Raw genomic sequence first — 21,766 nt, 5'->3', positions numbered from 1 at the left:
TTATTAATCAAAAATAGAATTCTCCTTCAAGTCATTATTAAAGGTAGTCTGGCATATTCTATACTAAATGCAAAACTGGTTTCTTGGTAGCCCGACAGTATAATGCCAAAATAAAGATCAGTGGATGGGTTCTAAAAGGGATCAAAACTATTTTGTCTAGATCTAAAGCTCTAATAGTCAAGCATAACTGAATGAAAAAAATCATATATCTATAAGAAATTGTTATACAAAAATATTCCTTACACTTATGTTAGATCAGAGGTCAGCTGTAGAGAATTTACAGCTTCAATCTTTAACAAGCATCAAAATGTCTTTAGTGGTATCTCTATGTCTTTAAGAAACATAACTCTGTCATCATTTTATGAAAGTTCTGGAACATTCCAGGTCACATGACTAAACTGGAAGCCATTTTATGATTCCAACCCCCATCGAAGTGGATCATGGAGTGCCCTGAGGGAGAGGTCCCCAGTTCCTCAGAAAATGATTCAACAATAGCTCCAACATTGGAAGTAATGAACTACCAAGAGTCCCAGATTTCTGTGGACCATGGTGCTGAAATTGTTTGCGAGTGCAGCGCGGAAACTGACGGCAACAAAAGCACAGAAATTCTTGCCGATCAAGGTGCTAAAACCGATGCCGATAGTAGCACCACACCAGCTGACAAAACTACTCTGGAAAACCCACAGGAAGTCAAAAGTAAGTGGATTTTAAAATTCTCCCCTCACCCCACAATCTGGGTATCTTCTTTGGGAGAAGCAAACTGCTACCCACCCCCACTGTGGTAGAAATATGTACATAAAAATATGTAGATAAAAGAATGATTTTGAAGAGGAAAAGGGAGTGGCTTATCATGTTAAAGGAGTTTGAAGCGGACTTTATTTAATGAGTTTGCATGGTGGTGTATTTGTCATCAAATGAGGTCACCTAGCCTAGTGACAAATTGTCCAACCTAACGGAATCAAGAAGCAGTCAAATGCACCATTCTTTTTACTTTGTACTGGTAAAAATTCTCTGGCGGCCAGACGTTCCCCTTATGTGTAAAAAGTAACTTGTTTTGAAAGCCTCGGTCTTGCTCCACGTGGCCCCTAAGTCATTGCTTTCTCTCAATGCTTAACGCCTTTCAAGCATTCCCGCCCCACACGCGGGAGCCGGCTGCCTCCGGGAAGCGGCCTGCCTTTCCTTTCGCAAGCGGGGCTCTTCAACCTGTCGGCTGCTTCTTCCGCGTGCCTCCCGCTCCGACGCCCGTACGGCCCCAGCGGGAGCCTTCTCGTGGCTTGCCGGGAACCCACCTGGCAAGAGAGGCGGGTCCCAACCCGCACAGCCTTTCCGGTAGGAGCGCGAGTCGGCGGAGGAGTGGGTGAGTTGGGCAGTGGGCAGGGGGTTCTGGCGTGTTGCCCGCTCCAGCAATACTGGATGGTGAGGTGTGAAGGCTATGGGAGATTTTCAAGGTAAGCTGAACTTTACCTTTGGAATCTTAGTGCTCCAGGAATAAGGACCGAGAGATAGTGGTTACAGCCTCCAAACTGTAGCCTACGGCCATAAACGTGAAAAAAAAAATACTGACCTAGGTTTGCATTGACTTGCACTGCCTGGAGGGTGCTGCTAAACAGGCTCTGTCTAGTTAAATTCAAATTGTAATTCTATTAAAGTGAGATGGAGCTAGGGCTGATGGTGGAGGGTGAACCTGTGAATTTAATTAGGCATCAAACAGTTCTTACTGGGAAAAAGTAGATGTCCTTTCTTAGAGTAAATGCCATACAGTACTTTGGGTTAATGAAGGTAACAAATTTAAAATTAATTAAAACTCATTCCATCAGGGTTTCCATCTTCTCTTCACCAGACCTTTTATTTGGGTGATTTACAGGAACTATTTTTAAATAATTTCACTTATTAAATTCTTTCTTTCATAAAAAAGAGCAGTTGTCAGAAAAGCAATAACATGAACAAAATGTGCTAATCTTAGTTCTGCTGAGAAATCTAAAAGTTACTACAGACCAGATAAAATCTTGCTTAGTACCTAGTTCTTCGAATAATCTGTGTTTCTGCTCCCAACCATAACTATTCTTTACTTTTTCCCATTAGGCAATGAACCCAACTCCAAGATTCATCATTTCATTTACTTTATTTAATTAACTTTTCCTTATATTTTCATTCTCTCTCTCTCTCTCTCTCTCTCTCTCTCTCTCTCTCTCTCTCTCTCTCACACACACACACACACACACACACACTTAAGCAAAAAAGAGAAAAAATGACTATTACAAATAATGTATCACCCACTCCCGCCCTGTGTGTCTGCTTTTCAGCTGCTGATCACTTGGTGCTTTCTTTTTCTTCTTCATACTTTTGATACCTTTCTGATAGTTTCTCAAGTTATACTGAAGGAGTTAAATCATAACTAGTAAATTCCTTCACCCTAAGAGCGTCCCAGAGCTACTTCTGTGTGGTAAGAGAAGGTTCCAGTGCTTTTATGTGATTCAGATTCAAAACTCAGATCCCAGTTAATGGTCTACAGAGTATTAGCTCATTAGCTAATACTATTATTATTATTAGTAGTAGTAGTTAATATTAATATTATTAGTATTAGTTAATATTAATATTATTAATATTAGTTCATTAGCTGAAGTTTTTATTCCAACTAAAGGTATAAGATCTTATAATTTCCTGCATAGCATAATGTCCTTAGAACATAAGAGGCCTTTGTCAGGTTTCATGTATGTAATTGCTTTCTTTCACCTTTGAGAAAAAGCCTTCCTCAGAAGCAAGGGCCCTAATTCTCAAAGTGCAAGCCATTACAGATACATCCTAAATAAATGGAAAAAAGATTATAAATAATTATTAACTTGGGATCCTGTATTCTGTCTTCAGGGGATGTATTCTAAGGACTTGAATTTAGTATGTGAAACAGATACCCACACTCCCATGTTCATTGTAGCATTATTCACAGTAGCCAATTTATGGAATCAACCTAGATGTTGATCAACAGATAAAATTATTAATGAAAATGAGGTATATATAACAGTGGAATACTCTTCAGCATTAAAAAGGAATTTTTGTCATTTGAAAGCAACATAGATGAACCTGGAGAACATTGTGTAAGTGAAATGAGCCAGGTACAGAAAGAGAAAAACCACATATTCTCACTTATATGTGGACCTTAAATCAATCAAACTCATAAAAGCAGAGAGTACAGTGATAGTCACAAAAGGCTAGTGGGGGGATGGAGAGATGTTAGTTAAAGTGTAGAAAGTAGCACTCAGCAAGGAGGAATAAATTAAAAGTATTTGGGCAGACCCCAGCAGCTGAAAGCCAGGCAGAAGTAGCGGTCTGGAACAAGACATTCCTGTTCTGGTCCCACCAAGGCTGCAATTGCAGTGGCTGCTGTACATTACAGCCTCATCTCAGCTCAAAATGAACTATATCCCTGGCATTGCCAGCTTCATCAAGGACATTGACAAAAAGCACTTGGTCCTGCTTCAAGATGGAGGCTTTATAAGAAGCATTGATCAATTTGGACATGGAAAAGGAGAGTGATACACCTCTCCTGCAAGTGTCTATTGTAGAAATCTAGGAACAGAGGGTTGAACAGCAGACTAAGCTAGAAGCAGAGAAGCTGAAAGTTCAAGCCCTTAAAGATCAGGATCTGTCCATTCCTCGATCAGATACTCTTGATGAGTATTAAGTAATTGCTCAGAGGCTATGCTTTGGAGAGTAGGGACTGTCATTGAATGAAAGTGACATCTTGGTCACCCAACACATTTGAACAGACTGTAGAGTTTTGAAAAGTCATTTCTATTTTTCATTATTTCACATATGCAACATGAAGAAATTATGTGGGATTTTGTTTTTGTTTTTGCTTTGTTTTAAATAACAGAATCATTGTTTAAATAAACAGTGGCATGGAATCCTTTCACACACTTCACTGTGCAGCCAGCAACCACATGTTTATATTGCTTTTCATATCCCAAAGTAGAATTTAGAGAGGACATTTTTCATTGACTTGTAAATAAAATATGAATCTCAAAAAATTATAGGTATATAAGGTGATATGTTAATTAGCTAAATGCAGTCATTCCACATTGTATACATGGATCACTAACATCACTGAGTACTCCATAATTATATATGATTATTATTTGTCCAGAAACCCTATCTACTTGGACAAGATTATTTATTTGCTGAAAGTGTATTTTTGATTTTAATATCAGCATTTATTTTTCATAATTTATTGCATTTCCTATATATATATATATATATATATATTCACATTACAAAAAAGAAAATTGCAGAGATAAATTTCTCATTCTATTTAGATCTGAAAGCGTATTTTTTTAATAAAGGGATCCTTCTTAGGATTGACATAAATAGCTTTTAGGGGTATTTCAAACAAGTGGTGGTTTCAAGGATTAAATGAAATAATAGGTTTAAAGCACTCAGTATAGTACAAGGCACATAGAATGTACATAATAAATGTTCACAATGAATAAACTGAATGAGATTTTATTCTATTCATATCACTCCTTCAGAAATGCATCCATTCCACGAAGTTAGGTATACTCATAATGACAGTCTAGCCATGAGAGCTGGACTCCTAAATCCCCCAAGGTAACTTAGTGCTATTGATGCTCCCTCTAGAGTCATAAAAATCTGCCTACTCTCCTACGGATTGCTTAATTCCTATTGGTCCATTAGAGTGGATGAAATATTGAAAATTTAAACTTTGTTAATTTCAAAACATCCTTGAATACTTCTGCAAGTGATTACTGGATTGATTTTAGTCTTTAGTTTGTATACTCTTCCATGCAGAGGTAATTTAGTTTGATTAGGTAGCCACCACTGTGGTGTTGAGTTTGACTCCCTTACTGGAGAGTCTAAGAATATCATTAAGAAGATAAATCATTTTTCATAACAGCTCTCAGTTCATTTGTTTATCAGATTACATCATGTAATTTGGATTGACTTAGGAAAATTTGCATATTTGGAGGGAAGATATGGTGGAATTTTAGATATAATCAAGATATGTGAAATAAGATGTTGCTGAACTGTACACATCATTCTAGTGAGGATTATGGGCAAGATCTTGTATAATTTAACCAGTACTATCAAAAGTGGTCAGTAGAGGGAGTAAGAGGAGTTTCTAGTGACTTTCTCTTGTTTTATTTTTTTTCTTTTGTTTTCATGAACCCCAAAACAGAGATGAGTAAAAATCAGGATGAACCTCCTCATGAACTTGAGAACCAGTTTATATTGCGTCTGCCTCAGGTAAGAAACTTTTGTGTCTCAGAGAGAATATCTTCGGTATAAAAGTATAGTTCTGCTTGGATTCTGTAACATTTCTATTTCAAGCTATAAAAACTGATAATATTTCCTAGGAATCATATTCTACTAAGCAGTCCTATTCTTGTGTATATTCTTCTAGCAGCATATATGTCAACTATCACATGGGTTGATTCCCTGGCAAAACAACTGGGACATATCTAGTCACTTATCACAAACACTAACAGCCTATTCCTGGAAAGCCAAAATAAGGCTTCTAAAATTGTTGTTGTCACTTCAAAAGGGGCAGTGAGAAGGACCAGAACTTTATCTCCTGAGAATTGATCACCAAGCAAGGCTATCAAAGCTCATCTCAAACATTGTGTTTGAATCTCTTCCCCCATTGTTACATATACTCAAACATTATTTAGCTTAGGAAGCTGTGTTAAGGATGGGACTCAAAAAGATAGTTCCCCAGTTGGGGTTAATTAATATACCTAGTAAATGGTAGCAAAGCCTTTCCTTAGCAACTACTACTGAAGGGTAGTAGAGAGGGGCAGAAATTTAGAGCTGAGAGAAGATACTAACTATAGCTACTAAAAGATAATGATGAAATTGGAGTTGTCCTTATCCTAATTTAATGTATATAATGCATGGTCTCTCTTGGTACATGGAATTGTTAGAAACATTTGGGATATGTAAGGTTTTATTTAAGGGAGGGTTCTATTTGATATATCTTTTCTATTTGATGCTGAATACACAATTAACACTTGTGATTTTTCAATTTACCTCTTTTGTAGGAGCATGCTTCTACTGTCAGGAGCCTAATACATTCTGGAAGTGTCAAAATGAAGGATAAACTTAAAATTGACTTATCTCGTAAGTAGTTAATATCCATTCACCATACACTGAATAATGATTTATTAAGTGGTTGCCATGTGCCAGGCATTGTGCTAGGTACTAAACATGTGAAAAAGAATAGATTAGGTAGCCACCACTGTGGTGTTGAGTTTGACTCCCTTACTGGGGCTGATGTTGTGGCTCAGTGGTAGAGCACTTGCCTAGCATGTGTGAGGCACTGGGTTTAATTCTTAGCACCACATATAAATAAATAAATAAATAAATGTCCATCAACAACTAAAATTTTTTTTAAAAAAGAATGGAGTTTAGTCTCTATCTTGATGGAATCATGGTTTAGAGAGCCACACACAGAGTGTCAGCCATCAAAAATATAAATAATAGCCGGGTACAGAGGTGCATGCTTGTAATCCCAGCAGTTCAGGAGCTGAGACAGGAGAATCTCCAGTTCAAAGCCAGCCTCAGCAATATCAAGGTGCTAACCAACTCAGTGAGACCCTGTCTCTAAATAAAATACAAAATAGGACTAGGGATGTGGCTCAGTGGTCAAGTACCCGTGAGTTCAATCCCTGGTACTTAAAAAAAAAAAAAAAAGTAGAAACAATAAAAAATGCTGGAGAAGATATGGAGGAAATGGAACACTTTTACACCATTGGTGAGATTGTAAATTAGTACAACCACTAAGGAAATTAGTATGGAAGTTCCTCAAAAGACTAGGAATGGAACCCCCATTTGACCCAGCTATACCACTCCTCAATATTTATCCTAAAGTATTAAAATCATCATACAACAGCGATGCATGCATACCCATGTTTATAGCAGCACAATTCACAATAGCTAAACCATGGAACCCACTTGGGTATCCATCAGCAGATGTATGTATAAAGAAAATATGATATATATATATATATATATATATATATATATATATATATATATATATATATATATAAAATGGAGGTTTATTTAGCCATAAAGAAAAATGAAATTATGTCATCTGCAGGAAATGGATGGAACTTAAGAATCTTATGTTAAGCAAAATAAGCCACACTCAGGAGGTGAAAGGTCATATGTTTTCCTTCATATGTGGAAACTAGAGAGGAAAATGTAAAAGAAAGGTGTGCGAGAGGAGGATCTCATAAAAATCAAAGGAAAATCAAGAGAGTAGAGGAAAGGAACCAGGGGGAGGGAAAAAGGGAAGGCATAGTAAATATTGGGGAAAGATATTGGCCAAATTATATTGTGTGTATGTATGGATATGTAACAACAAATATCACCATTATGTACAACTATAATGTACCAATAAAACATGGAAAAAAGCAAGAAAAATAAGTTTTGATGAGGATGTGGAGAAAAGGAAACCCTTGCACACTGTTAGTGGAAATGTAAATCACTACAGCCATCAGTATGAAAGTTCCTCAACAAACTAAAATTAGAACTACCGTATGATCCCACAATTCCATTTATGGGAATATAAATTGAAAGTTGAAATTGAAATCAGTATGTTGAAGGGATAGCTGTAATCCCATATTTATTGTGGTACTATTCATAATAGCTCAGATATTGAATCAACCAAGTGTCCATCAAGGAATGAATAGATAAAGAAAATTTTGGTACTCTATGGGAATACTATTCAGTCTTTAAAAGGAGTGAAATTCTGTCATTTGGAACAACATGGATTAATATTGAAGACATTGTGCTAAGTCAAATAAGCCAGGCACAGAAAAATAAATATAGTATGACCTCAAAAATTGAGTTCATACCAGAAAGTTGATTGGTGATTACCAGAGACTGGTGAGCACTGGTGGGGGAAGAGAGAGGGAATAGGGAGTTGCTGGTCAGCAGGTTCAAAGTTTTGGCTAGACAGAAGGGATAAGTTTTCAGATCCATTCACAGCAGGGTTACTATACTCAGTAATAATATATATTTCAAAATAACAAAAAAGTTAATTTCATTTCTCTTCTTTTTATTTCTTATGAGATAGGAGCTTGCTATGCTGCCAAGGTGCTTATACTCCTAGATTTAATCAATACTTCTGCTCCCAAGTAGCTAGAACTATAGGCCACACCACCATGCCTAGCAAGAAAGTAAATTTCAGCTGGACATAGTGGTACATGCCTGTAATCCCAGTAGCTCAGGAGGCTGAGACAGGAGGATTGTGAGATCAAAGCCAGCCTCAGCAAAAGCGAGGCACTAAGCAACTCAGTGAGACCCTGTCTCTAAATAAAATATAAAATAGGGCTGGGGTGGAGGCTTAGGGGTTGAGTGCCCTTGAGTTCTATCCCTGGTACCCTCCCCAAAAAAGTAAATTTCAAATGTATCACTCCAAAAAGTATTAAGCAAAGCTATGTTAATTATGTTGATTTAATCATTCCACATTGTATACATATATCAAAGCATCACATTGTACCCCATAAATGTAATATGATTGTCAATTAAAAATCATGTTAATTCTAAAAAAAGCCCAAAGAAAAACTAAATAAATGCTTTCATCTAGAGTTTGTCTGCTTAAAACACACACCAAATAAATAAACAGTTAGCCAGGTGTGGTGGCACACATCTGTAATCCCAGCAGTTTGGGAGGCTGAGGCAGGACGATTGCAAATTCAAGGCCAGCCTGAACAACTTAGCAAGGCCCTAAGCAACTTATCAAGGCCTTGTCTTACAATAAAAAATAAAAGGGCTGGGAATGTGGCTCAGTGTTTAAGTGCCCCTGGGTTCAATCCTCAGTACCAATAGATAGATAGATAGATAGATAGATAGATAGATAGATAGATAGATAGATAGATAGATTGATTTTTGTTAGCTTTCTTAAAATACAGAAAAGTGTATAAAGAAGAAAATAAAATGTGGCCCATAATCCCACTACTCACTTAACTCTATTTAACTTTATTAACTCTATTTTCACTTTGAAAATAAAAGATGATACAAGTTCATGGTTAGAAAACTTAAAACAATTAAATTCAAAAGGAAAAATGAAGCTTGCCTGCTTCAGTGTCCCAACCTTGATACCAAAGATAGCCAGTATTAATTATTTCTTCTTGTGTTTTCTTACAGAGAAAGTTTTATATATAATACTCTAAATTATCTCTCTGTATTTTAAAAGTTAATTCACACAAAAAGATTTTGTTAAACATGGTTCTGTGTCTTCTGTTTTCACTTAATATTAGAAAATTATACCAAAATCCTCTTTTATTCATATTTGAGACATTTGAGCATGACTTAGAGTTCAGAACATTTCTGAAGTATAGAGTTTTATCATTGTGAAGCCAACTAATTTTTTTTAAATTTCTATTTATTTTTATGTGGTGCTGAGGATCGAACCCAGTACCTCACATATGTGAGGCAAGTGCTCTATCACTGAGCCACAACCCCAGCCGCTCCCAGCTAGAGATTTTAACTTGATTTATAGCATCAATGTAAGATCACGCTCTTTCTTCATCCAACCCTTTGAAAACACATATATGATGACATTATTGAATGTCTCTTAAAAAATAAGGAATGTGGGACTGGGGCTGCAGCTTAGTGGTAGAGCACTTGCCTCACATGTGTGAGGCACTGGATTTGATCTTCAGCACCACATAAAAATAAATAAAATAATGATATTGTGTCCATCTACAATAACTAAAAAAATTTTTTTTTAAATAAAGAATGTATCTGTTGTCAAAGTTGTGTAGAAATAGGCACTTTCCATACATTACTGGTGGGAATGCAAATTGTTTAACTCTTCTGTTGGGAAATGTGGCAATACCTAATAAAATTACAGGTACATTTACCTTTCAGTCCAACAAGTGACTTTGTGGGCCTGTACCCCGAAGACATACTTTCATCAATAAAACAAAAATATGTATGCAGGAGGTTATTCATTATAAAATGCTTTGTAATTGTAAAGTTTTGAAATAAATGTAGATATATGGGAGAGAGATTAAGTGAGTGATTATATAAACTATGATAAATCCACAAGGAGTACTATGCATCTATTAAAAAAAGAATGATCAAGATTTCAATGAACTGATATGGTATGCCTTCCAGAATACACTGTTAAAGTTAAAAGAGGAATGCTAAAAAGAATATATATGATATTCTATCCTCTCTATAAAAAGAAAGTGATCCATGAAAAAAAATTAAAAATAAATAAAATAAGGAATTTATTTAAATGAATTGAATTTGCCTTTCTGGATGAAAATGATAAATTTTCTCCTTCAACCAAATTTAGTTCACAATCATTACTAAGAAACTTAGCTACTTTTGAATGAGTGACATATGCTGGGATAATGAACTCCATGTACTCTCCCTTCTTTTCTCTCAGAATTTACCAATTGTGTACATAGTTCTAACATTTTGAGAAATAGTGGGTTTCACTGAAAAACTAATCTTTTCCACATAAGTCTTCATTATTTAAAACCTAGGAGGCTTAGGAATTCATCAGGAAAATGTCAACTTTAATCTTCTCCTCTTCTCTTTAGCTGATAGACGTCACGCAGTTGTTGAGGTAGAAGATGTCTCACTGTCTGCTAAGCTGGTTGATTTGCCTTGTGTCATTGGAAGCCTGAAAACTCTTGATAAAAAAACCTTTTATAAAACTGCAGATATTTCCCAGGTATGAACTAATTGTCTTAGTATTCTAGCCCTCACATCCTTCAAGAATCCCTTTTGTTTTCTCCCATTACTCCTTTCTACTTAGTAAAAGATTACTTGCCATTTCTGATTTCCAGATAAATTGCACAGGAAAAAAATATTAACTTCTGATTTAGTGTTTTATCTTGAAATTTCCCTACCTTATTTCATTCAAATATCTTTTGTAATCACCTACTTGCCATTTATAGTGATTTTTATTAATTAAAAGATATGGGGCCGGGGTTGTGGCTCAATGGCAGAGTGCTTGCGTAGCATGTGTGAGGCACTGGGTTCAATTCTCAGCACCACATATCAATAAATAAAATAAAGGTTCATTGACAACTAAAAAAAAAAAATTAAAAAATACGAACAGCTGGAATCTTCTGACCTTTAACATAAAGTAGTATGTTAACTCTGGAGCTTTAAATTGGTTCTTATTCATCATCTCTATTATTTCTTTCTAATTTCTTTTCTAGATCAAAATGCTAAGATGTATGCATTTTTTTTGATGTATGCATTTTTAACATATTCTCTCTGCAATGGTAAACACTCCAGTTAAAAAAAAAAGTTCACAGTCTATATACAGTGCTGTTGGAGAGAGGAGAGAGAGGAGAGAGAGGGGAGAGGGAGAAAGAATAAGAATGAGAGAGGGAGAAAGAATTTGAAAGCAAGAGAGAGAATATGAATGTATATTACATAATACTAGGTTTTCTGGAAATACCAAGTATCAGTCTCCTCTGTGCTCCAGGATATATGGTGGTAAGAATGTTCATGATTCATTACTAACCCAAGATTTGTGGCTATAGTCAACTTTTTATCTTTGCTACTAAAAGGTATTGTGTAGTTGGACACAATACCTTTATTTTATTTATTTATTTTTATGTTTTATCTTTGCATGTAGATGCTTGTGTGCAGTGCTGATGCTGATCTTCACTCTTCTCTGGAAGAACCAATTACCTCTACTGATGTCAGTATAACAGGGAATAATGAAAGGGAAACAGAAAAAAAATATATCTGGAAGCATGGCAGTAAGTCACCTGCCCCTTGCTCATTCTGGCTGACTGTATTTATCTGCTGAATCAGGGACCTCTTTCCTGGTTTATTAGACTCACAAACACTCTTAAAGGAAGGCATGTCATGAACCAATAGCTTATAGTATGATCCCTCTATCAAATTCTGATAGACATGTAAATACCTTCAGTTATAAGTATGTTTCACCATGTTGTATTTATTTTAGTTACTCCACCACTTAAGAATGTCAGAAAGAAAAGATTCCGGAAAACAAAAAAAAAGGTGAGTCTCATGCTATTTGTGTGTCTGCTGGGTGGATGAGAAGAGGATAATGAGCGGGAAGAAAAGGAAGAAAGTCAGTTAAAAATTAATTTGCTCATTCATTTATGTTCATTAAACATTTGAAAGTGGGCTAAATGTTTGACACTGTGTGTTAGACATTGGGAATATAGCAATGAATAAAAATAGACCTGTTTTTAAGGCTAGTTGTTAGGGGTCTGGAAAAGACCATGAATTTGAAACTCATGTTTTTATTTTTGGATTTCAAGATATAGGTTTTTTTAAATGTTTATTTTTAGTTGTAGTTGGACACAATACCTTTATTTTATTTACTTATTTTTATGTTGTGCTGAGGATTGAACCCAGGGTGCACACATGCTAGGTGAGTGCTCTACCACTGAGCCACAACCCCAGCCCTCAAGATATAGTTTTAAAATGAACCCATATAGAACCTGAGATTTGGGAATTGTGGTTATATTCTTTACCTTACTTCAGGCTTGCAGAAACTTTGGTAAGCTACAGGAGTACTGTGGTTTGACTTCTTTTGTTCAATTGAACTTTTTATTTTGAAATAATTTTAGATTCACATGTAATTTTAAGAAATAAAAGAGAGCTACTATATGCCCCTTTCCCAGTTTCCCCCATTATATCATTTTTCAAATGTATAATATAATAATTATAAACAGGAAACTAACATTATTACAGTTCACCAGTCTTATTCAAATCCCATGTTACTTATACTCATGTGTTTGGTGCATGTATTTAGTTTTATGCAGTTTTATCCCATGTGAAGGTTTATGTACTCACCTACATTGGTAGAATACTACACTTCCATCACCTCAAGGATCTCTTAACTTGCTCTCATATAATCATACCCACCTCCCTTCTACCTTACACTCCTGGTTTTTCATCTCTGTAATTTTTAGGATATCATCTATGTGGAAACATACAGTATATAATATCTGAGAGTAGCTTTTTCCCTACTCAGCATAATGCCCTTACGATACATGTAAGTTTTGCATGCATCAATAGTCTGTTCCTTTTTATTGCTGAGTAGTATTAATTAATATGAATGTACCAATGTGTTTAACTGGACATCTGGGTTGTTTCTAGTTTTTGACCATTTTAAGCAAAACTGTGAACAGGTTTTTTGAGTGAACATAAATCTTCAATTCTCTGGGATAAATGCCCAGGAGTGCAATTATTGGGTTGTATGGCAGTTACACATTTAGTTTCATAAGGAACTGCCATGCTTTTTTCAGAGGAAGGTACCATTTTATATTTCCACCCCAATAATGTGATTCAGTTTATCTACCTCTTCATCAACATTAGGTGTTGTCATCTTTTAGTTAGCTTTTTCACTGCTGTGATTAAAAGACCTGACCAGAACAGTTGCAGAGGAGGAAAGGTTTATTTGGGACTCACAGTTTCAGAGGTCTTAGTCCATAGAAGGCTGACTCCATTTCTCAGGGCTCAAGGTAAGTCAGAACATCATGGAGGAGGAGTGTGTCAGAGAGAAGCAGCTCACATAGTGATCAGGAAGCAGAGAGACACTCTACTCACCAGATCCAAATATATAACTTAAAGCCACATGCCCAATTTCCCCCTCCTCTAGCCGTACCCTACCACTTTAGTTACTACTTATTTAGTTAATCCCTATCAGGGGATTAATTCCCTAATTGGGTTAAGACTCTCACAACCCAGTCATTTCTCCTGTGAACCTTCTTGCATTGTCTCACATATGAGCTTTTGGGGGATACCATATCTAAACCATAACATTCCGTCCCAAGCCCCCAAAGGCTCATACTTATTTGATGATGCAAAATACATTTAGTCCATTCCCAAGAGTCCCCATAGTGTCAATAGTTCAGAGATTGCTCAATGTTCAAGTCCAAAGTCTTTTCTGAGGCTCAAGACAACTCACACTGTGAGCTCCTGTAAAATTAAAAGCGATTTACAAGTACCCAGTATATAATGGTACAGAGTCAACATTTCCATTTCCAAATTAGGGACATAGAAAGAAGGGATAGGACCAAGGGAAGATGGAAATCCAGCTGGGCACACAAGTCCTGTAGCTCTATGTCCAGCATCTGGGGCACATGGCATTGTGATGTTCTCTCCAAAAGGCTTTTATAACTCCACCCCTGTGGCCATGTTGGTTACAGTGCAAGTGGCTTTTCTTTGGCTTGTCTCTGCTCAATTCCTGCGGTTTTCCTAGGACAGTATCCCCTGTCACTGGCATTTCTTAATCTCGGGGGTCTCCACGGCAGCTTTGGCTTCCTCCTCAAATCTCCATACCTTGCTTTCTCAGAGAGTGCTTGCAGGGACTCAGACCCTGCTGCACTTTGCCTGGCTTCCAAGGCCTTCCTTTGAAATCTTGGTGGAAGCCTCCATGACCCCCTAACTTCAGCATCCTGCATTCCTGCAGAACCAGCACCATGTGGTTGACGCCAAGGTCTGCTGCCATCTTGAGCAGTACCAAGCCTCCATGGACCCTAGCTGCAGCAGCCTCTCAGTGTCCTGGTGGCTGAGCATATTGAAAAAGCTTTCCAGGTCCCCTTGTACAGAAGGATTCCTCACTGGTCTCTTCTCAAAGGAGAATTTTCACTTTTACTCCCTTGAGCCTGAGAGAGGTGTGGTCTTGCCAGCTCCTGAGATGCCCTTAAGCCATCTTTCTAATAGTCTCTAGGCAAAGTCCTTAGCATTTCTTTAGTGTCAGTAATGTCTTTAACAACTGCAACTTTCTTAGCTCCAGTTTTACTCCTGCCTTTCAAGTTCAAGTTTTTCAAATATTTCTGCTCTGCTTTCTGCTCCTGAATATCACAATAAATTTGGCTAAAATTTGCCAGCAATATCTATGCCGACATCTGAATGCTATGTTACCTAGACATTTCTTCTACCAGATTAAAAAGTCTATTGCTTGGGGGCTGAGGTTGTGGCTCAGTTGCCAGAGTGCTTGCCCAGCATGTTTGAGGCACTGGGTTTGAGTCTCAGCACCACACATAAATAAAAAATAAAGGTCCACTAACAACTAAAAAAACATTTAAAAAAGTAAGTCCATTGCTTTTAAAATAATCTCCACAGAAAGTCTCAGGACAGTGGCAAAATGTAGACAACTTCTCAGCCAGAACATAACATGAATGGTATGAATGGCCTCTACTCCAAATTCCAATAGAGTTCTCCTTTTCTGAACCTTCTTGAGCCCTGTCTTCACTGACCACGATCCTATTGGCATTCTGGTCTTCTGAGCTCCCCTATAATAGCCCTGTAAACTCCACTTACAACAATCTAAAGCATTTCCAGCTTGCACTGCCACACATCTCAAAATTCCTCTCACCTATTCCCAAAAGATCAAAAACCACATGGTCAGGCTAATCACAACAATAAATCCCACTCTCAGTACCAATTTCTGTTTTAGCCAGCTTTTCCACTGCTGTGATTAAAAGACCTGACCAGAACAATTGTAGAGGAGGAAAGGTTTATGTGGGGGCTCACAGTTTCAGAGGTCTTAGTCCATAGAAGGCCAGCTCCATTCCTTAGAGCTCGGGGTAAGGCAGGACATCATGGAGGAAGAGTGTGACAGAGGAAAGCAGCTCACATGGTGATCAGAAAGCAGAGAGACTCCACTCACTAGATCCAAATATATACCTAAAGCCACACCCCCAATTCCCACCTCCTCTAGCCACACCTTACCACTTCAGTTCCCACTTAGTTAATCCCTGAGGATTAATTCATTAATTTGATTAAGACTCTCACAACCCAATCATTTCTCTGTGAACCTTCTTGCATTGTCTCACACATGAGGTTTTGGGGGGTATACCACATCTAAACCGTAACATTCTGCCTTTGTTCCCCAAAAGCCATAATATCACCATTTTTAAAAATTTAACCATCCTGATAGGTATATAGTGATTTCATTGCAATAATAATTTGTATGTATTTCCCTGATAGCTACAATATTGAACATCTCATGTGTTCATTTTGCACAGATATATACATTTTAGTAAAGCATCTGTTCATGCCTTATGCTCATTTTCTGAAATGACTTTATTGTTGTGTTTGAAGAGTTTTCCTCATATACTGAATGCAAGTCTTTGATCATATGTGTAGTTTGCCAGTATCTTCTCCTAGACTGTAGCTTCATCTTTTCATCCTCTTTACAGGATCTTTTGAAGGGCAAAAGCTTTAGTTTTGATGAGGTCTAATTTATTAAATTTATTTTCTTTAAGGGATCTTGCATTTTGTGTTAAATCTAAGGAGTCTTTCTTAGCCCAGATCCCAAATACCTTCTCCTTTTTCTTTTCTAAAAGTTTTACATTTTATACTTAAGTCTCCAATCCATTTTTTAGTTAATTTTGTAAAAGTATAAGGTTTAGTTCCAGGTTCATTTTTTTTTTTTTGCTTAAGAATGTTCAATTGATCCAGAACCATTTATTATTCTTCCTTTATTGTATTATTTCCTTTACACCTTTGCCAAAAATCAGTTGGACGTATTTGTGAGTGTTTATTTCTGGGTTCTTTATTCTGTTCAACTGATCCATGTGTCAATCTCTCCAGCACATCTCAAAGAAATGTTTTAAAAATCAGAAAACTTCTCACTTCATTTTTCTTTGTCAGGATGGTTTAAACCATTCTAGAGCCTATACATTTCTGTATAAATTTTAGAATAAGCTTGTTTGTATCTACAAAAAGCCTTGCTTTGATCAGAATTGCATTAAACTTATAGATCGGTTTGGGGAGAACTGATATCTTTACTCTTGAGTTTTTCAATCCATGTGTTGCCTGGGCTTTATACTCTTGTTAGTCAGCAGCATTTATTGAGGGCCTACTAAATGTAAAACTAAGTTCAGAATAGTTGTATGGGGCTGAGGTTGTGGCTCAGCATTAGAGCACTTGCGTAGCATGTGCGAGGTGCTGGGTTCAATCCTCTGCACCACATAAAAATAAATAAATAAAATAAAGGTATTGTGTCCAACTAAACTTAAAAAAAATATTAAAAAAAGAATAGTTATAGCGCTCTTGAAGCTTTACTGAAATAGAGCAATCATAAAATAACTTCACTGTTTATTATGTTTTATTTCATAGACTGCTGATTTCAAGCAAATTGAAGAAATCACCTTTACTGAGGTAGAAAAATCATAATGTAACATCATCATTTACTTTTAATGTGTTTAAATAGCTCACTAGTTCCAAACAAATAATATAAATAATAAAGGTTACTTCTGAGCCTTCCTTCTCACTTTTAACACCCACTCCCCATATACATATACTAGATTTGATTTCCTGAATAATGAATTCATTGTTGAATGTCCAGTAATTCCTAAATGAAAAGATACAGTGTGGCCAGTGGCCCTGTATATTCCAGTCTGCTTTTTATCTGATTTTATTTCAAAAGCCACTCCTTGGAAGCCAGGATTCACTCTTACCAACATTTATTTACAATTAATTGCTTATTTCCTCTTGATTTCTATTTGTGGCATGACAAATTGGTTGCTGTGGAGATAATTGTCTAAAGCTGGATTAAAGGGAGAACATGTAGTTAGGATTAAGTTTTTATACGAACATCTCTAATAATAAAGATACAGGGAGGTGAAATCTAGGAATTTGGATCTTTAAACCAAATTATTTCTAAATAACTAATAGGTATTATAGTTCTTTGCCAGTAAGAATCAGGGCAAATACGCAATAACTGAGCCTAAGGATTGTACCTCTGAAGGAGGTCTTTACTATAGAATTGCAGGCTGAAAAGTTTAAATGTCTCAAATAATTTGTTTAATTGGGAATAATAAGCTTACTTTACAAAAATATAGACCCTGGCTAAAGATTCTTTCATAAATATCACACTATTTTTAAAATTTATTTATTTTTATTTATATATGATAGCAGAATGCATTACAATTCTTATTACACATATAGAGCACAATTTGTCATATCTCTGGTTGTATACATAGTATATTCACACCAATTTGTGATAAATATCACTATTTAAAATAGAACATTGAAGGGCTGGGGTCGTGGCTCAGTGGTAGAGTGCTTGCCTCTCATGTGTTAGGCATCGGGCTTGATCCTCAGCACCACATAAAAATAAATAAATAAAGGTATTGTAGCTACAACTAAAATATATATTTTTAAAATAAAAATGAATAAACTAGAACTTTGAGCATCTAGGATGAGCATGTGATGAGCACTAATCATTTGAATTCCTTGGTATATAGGAAAAAAGCAATCCTGCAAAGCATAGCTTGTCAAATGAAGCCGCTGGTATTCCCTCCTGTACTTTGCTTCAGTACATTGACTCTCCAGATGTGGAGAAAGAAGTGAAGAGACTGCTGTGTTCAGATGCTGAAGCTGTTAGTGCCCGTATCCTTTGTACCAAATATTTTCTGTATAGTCTATTCCACCCCATGTGCATGTGCTGACAAATGTCACTTCCAGTATTTGTGAACCAATTTTGAAGTATATATACAGTACTTGAGATTTTTGAGAAATGTTACTTAATAACTAGGAACAGTAAATACATGTAATAGAAATTTATTTATTGTGTAATTTAATATAAGCCACATCTCCACACTAGGAATAAAGATACAAATGACTTAAAGTTGGACAAAATTAAATAGCACTTTTAGCAGGTAGCTTCTTCCATTTCAACAGTGCCTTCTCCCTTCCCTTTGTTTTTCCCTTGACTGCCTCTTCCTTTCAGGATGGGAAGTCATTGCTGATGATGAAACCAAGGAAATAGAAAGTCAAGGCTGCATTCCAGGCTTTCCAATATCCCCAGGAATGAGTGGCTACAAGCAGGGCCATATCTCAGGTATTTTAGTAAAGACAGAGCGGGAGCTTCAGATAAGTGCAGGCATTAACTGTATGCCAGATCATTATTCAGAGATTCACAGGCCAGTCATAGAAAAAGGATACCTTTGTCCTTCTTCCCTTTTATTGGTTCTCCAGTGCCTTAAGTGTTCTAGATTAGAATTCTACCTCCCATCCATCCCTGGTATTCAACTTCCTATGGACCCTTAGATTCTCTAAATGTCTTGGTCATGGAATACATGAATGAATGTTAGTGTTTGTATTTCCTCTCCTTGTTTCATGAAGGGAATAATCTTCCTGCAAGGAAAAAAAATACATTTATAAAATCCACTGATTGCCCAGTGGATTTGAGGGTAAGGAGTATAATTGTATCTGGAGTGGGAGTCATTTGTAAAGCTTCAGAGTTTTCATTCTCCTTTTGTTTAAAACCAATAGAATATGATATGCTTCCGGAGATGTTCAGTGATTCCAGCAGTAATAATCATGATGACGAGGATGAGGATGAGGATGAGGAAGATGAGGAGGAGGAAGAGGAGGAAGATGATGATGAAGATGATGAAGATGAAGATGAGGAGGAGGAAGAGGAAGAGGTCGAGGAAGATGATTCTGAAGAGGCTCTAGAAAGGGAGCTACAGGCCAAAATTTTTGAATGTAGCCAGTATGAGACAAAGGAAAGTGTCAATTCAATAGGTAAGTTAGAGGAAAAGACAAGGGATGGGACAGAGATGAGTGGCAGTGCTAAAGCTTAAGGCTAAATACACAACAGATGTAAGACCAAATTTGAGAGTCCTTGCTTAGATATCTAGTGGTTTTACTTTACTTGAATCTCAGTCTATTAGTTTAGGCTACATTCAAACATATAAAGTCTCTCTCTACTTCGGTTAGTTGTGGAGATTCAGAAGCACATTCATTACAAGGAGAAAAAGCTCCAGCTGATTCAGAGCAAAGCACAAAGACAAAAGGATCTCATCAGAAAAGTGGAAAACCTGACTCTCAAGGTAAGTTATTGATGGCTGGTATAAAGAAATCCTGATATCTTACTTTCAAAATCTCTATCTTTGTATTTCCACACATATATTTATACAGTATTTTTATTCATTCATGAACATAAAAAACCTCTTAGAAACCTCCAATAAAAGCCCTGTTTCATTTTACCTACATAATTTTGGTCATCTAATGTAAGCATTTCATAGAGGTTAACAGGTGACTTGACAAAAGAAATGCCAGTATTGAGCATTTACTATGCAATTAGCACATAAAGAGCTTTTATTTATTTTTTTTTACATAAAGAGCTTTGTATCATCTCATTTCATCTTCAGAGCTCTGAAACAGATACATTCATCATTCCCATTTTATAATTAAAGAATTGAACCTCAAAGAGGTTTAAGTAACTAAGAATCACAATAAATGGTAGGGCATAGATTTAACCCTGTTATTTGTACCAAAATGTACTCATTTCAGTGAAAAGAATTAGCTAAATTCATTTTTAAATTTTTCTGATGCATGCTTAAATAAGAACAAATATGTTGCCTTATTTTTATTATTACATGTTTAAGAGCATCAACAAAAGGAAAATGTGTGTTTAGGCAACATTTGCTTCCCTCATGATAGTGAGAGAAATTCTGAAGCATCTGGATAATTATTTACGAGATTTCATTCCCTGTAGAACGGTAGTCATAGAAGGGGAGCAACTTTACACAAACTGTACCCACTCTGGGAGTTTTCTTTTAGAATAGCCAAAGATAATAGCTATGAACATATTCCTAAAAATATAGGTATGTGGTATTATTATGGTTATTGTCACTATGAGTGCTATTAGTTAAGATTAGCAATATTCTGCTGTAGTGAGTGGAAATTAAGTAGGAATCAAAAGTGGAGGAGAAATTAGCACCAGAATCCAAGACAGCTTCTTTAATAGGTCCCCATTGCCAAATGATTTATGCTAAACTAGAAAAAGCCTGCTGTGTAGAGTGTATAAAATCAAAGAGGATAGCACATAGTTAGGGAGTAGTTTTTACACACTAATTTCTTGAAAAGGAGTGTATTTTATAAAACTGACAGTTTTCTTATCAAATCATTTAACGAAGTGTTTCCCTTGGTTCTCTTTTCCTTTGAGACTCAGCAGTAATCATTCATACAATTTTGTTTTCCAGAGTCATCTACACTCTGTGCTGGAGAGGCTTAAAATACAGGAAAAACAAAAAAATGATCAGGTGAGAAGTATGTTTTTAAATTAACCAGAAAACATTTGATACAAAGAATTGCCCACCCTACAACTAATCTTATTTCTATTATTATTTTTGGCTATTACTCTCAAAGGAATAGTGGTGGACAAATCTTCTAATAAGGGTATCAGGATAGATCAAGGTCCTTGTGAAAATTCACTCATTTAGCAGTGATGGCCTATGGAATGAAAAAGCATTGGGTTACAATGTTGTTTTCATGGAGCCAACACTCTAGCAGGAAATACTGACAGCAAACAAATGATCATACAAATATAAGGGTAAAAATTGTAAGGAAGTGCTATGAAGGAAAAAAAGTTAGTGGTGCTATTAGAATAAAGAGAATCCTAAATTAAATTGAGGGATCATGATAGACCTCTCTGAGAAAACGATATTTAAGCCTAGACCTGAAGAATAAGTCCAAGCCAAGACTGGGATAAAAAGATTCTTTGGGTGGAATAAATATAAGTTTTCACATTGGGAAACAATTTGGCCTCTCTGAGGACCTATGGAATATTTAAACAAGGAAGAGAGTTGCTTAACATAAAGTTGGAGAAGTGGCAGAAGCTGCAGTGTATGGTCCCTTGCAGGCATGATAAGGATTTTTTTTACATACTCTTCTTCCCCCTTATCCTCTTCTTCTATTCTACTGGTCCTCCCTTCCATTTTTTAAAATTTGTTGTAATTAGTTAAACATGACAGTGTACACAAATGGA

At 36.2% G+C, this 21,766-nt stretch overlaps 1 protein-coding gene and 1 pseudogene across 1 annotated transcript; both read left to right on the top strand.

Annotated features, from left to right (window-relative positions):
- The first annotated feature begins 440 nt into the window (after window positions 1–440).
- On the top strand, window positions 441–21,065 carry Taf7l (TATA-box binding protein associated factor 7 like). The gene is made up of 12 exons (XM_026410482.2): window positions 441–696; window positions 5,192–5,259; window positions 6,054–6,132; window positions 10,578–10,711; window positions 11,630–11,756; window positions 11,966–12,021; window positions 17,104–17,145; window positions 18,306–18,378; window positions 18,719–18,829; window positions 19,264–19,518; window positions 19,714–19,826; window positions 20,982–21,065. Exons 1-12 carry the CDS (start codon window positions 441–443, stop codon window positions 21,063–21,065), a joined length of 1,398 nt encoding a protein of 465 aa, XP_026266267.2.
- LOC113197970 (U6 snRNA-associated Sm-like protein LSm1 pseudogene) lies at window positions 3,409–3,679 on the top strand (annotated as a pseudogene).
- Window positions 21,066–21,766: the final 701 nt, after the last annotated feature.

This window comes from Urocitellus parryii, chromosome X (assembly GCF_045843805.1).
Source record: "Urocitellus parryii isolate mUroPar1 chromosome X, mUroPar1.hap1, whole genome shotgun sequence".
In the NCBI taxonomy this organism is placed as follows: Eukaryota; Metazoa; Chordata; class Mammalia; order Rodentia; family Sciuridae; genus Urocitellus; species Urocitellus parryii.
Note: the sequence above shows the minus strand (reverse complement) of the source record. Positions and strands in the feature narration are given on the sequence as shown.

Coding starts and splice junctions, on each gene's coding strand:
- Taf7l (XM_026410482.2), top strand. CDS start 441: ATGGAGTGCCCTGAGGGAGAGGTCCCCAGTTCCTCAGAAAATGATTCA. Junction 5,260..6,053: donor TTATATTGCGTCTGCCTCAG/GTAAGAAACTTT, acceptor CCTCTTTTGTAG/GAGCATGCTTCTACTGTCAG. Junction 19,827..20,981: donor TGGAAAACCTGACTCTCAAG/GTAAGTTATTGA, acceptor TTTGTTTTCCAG/AGTCATCTACACTCTGTGCT.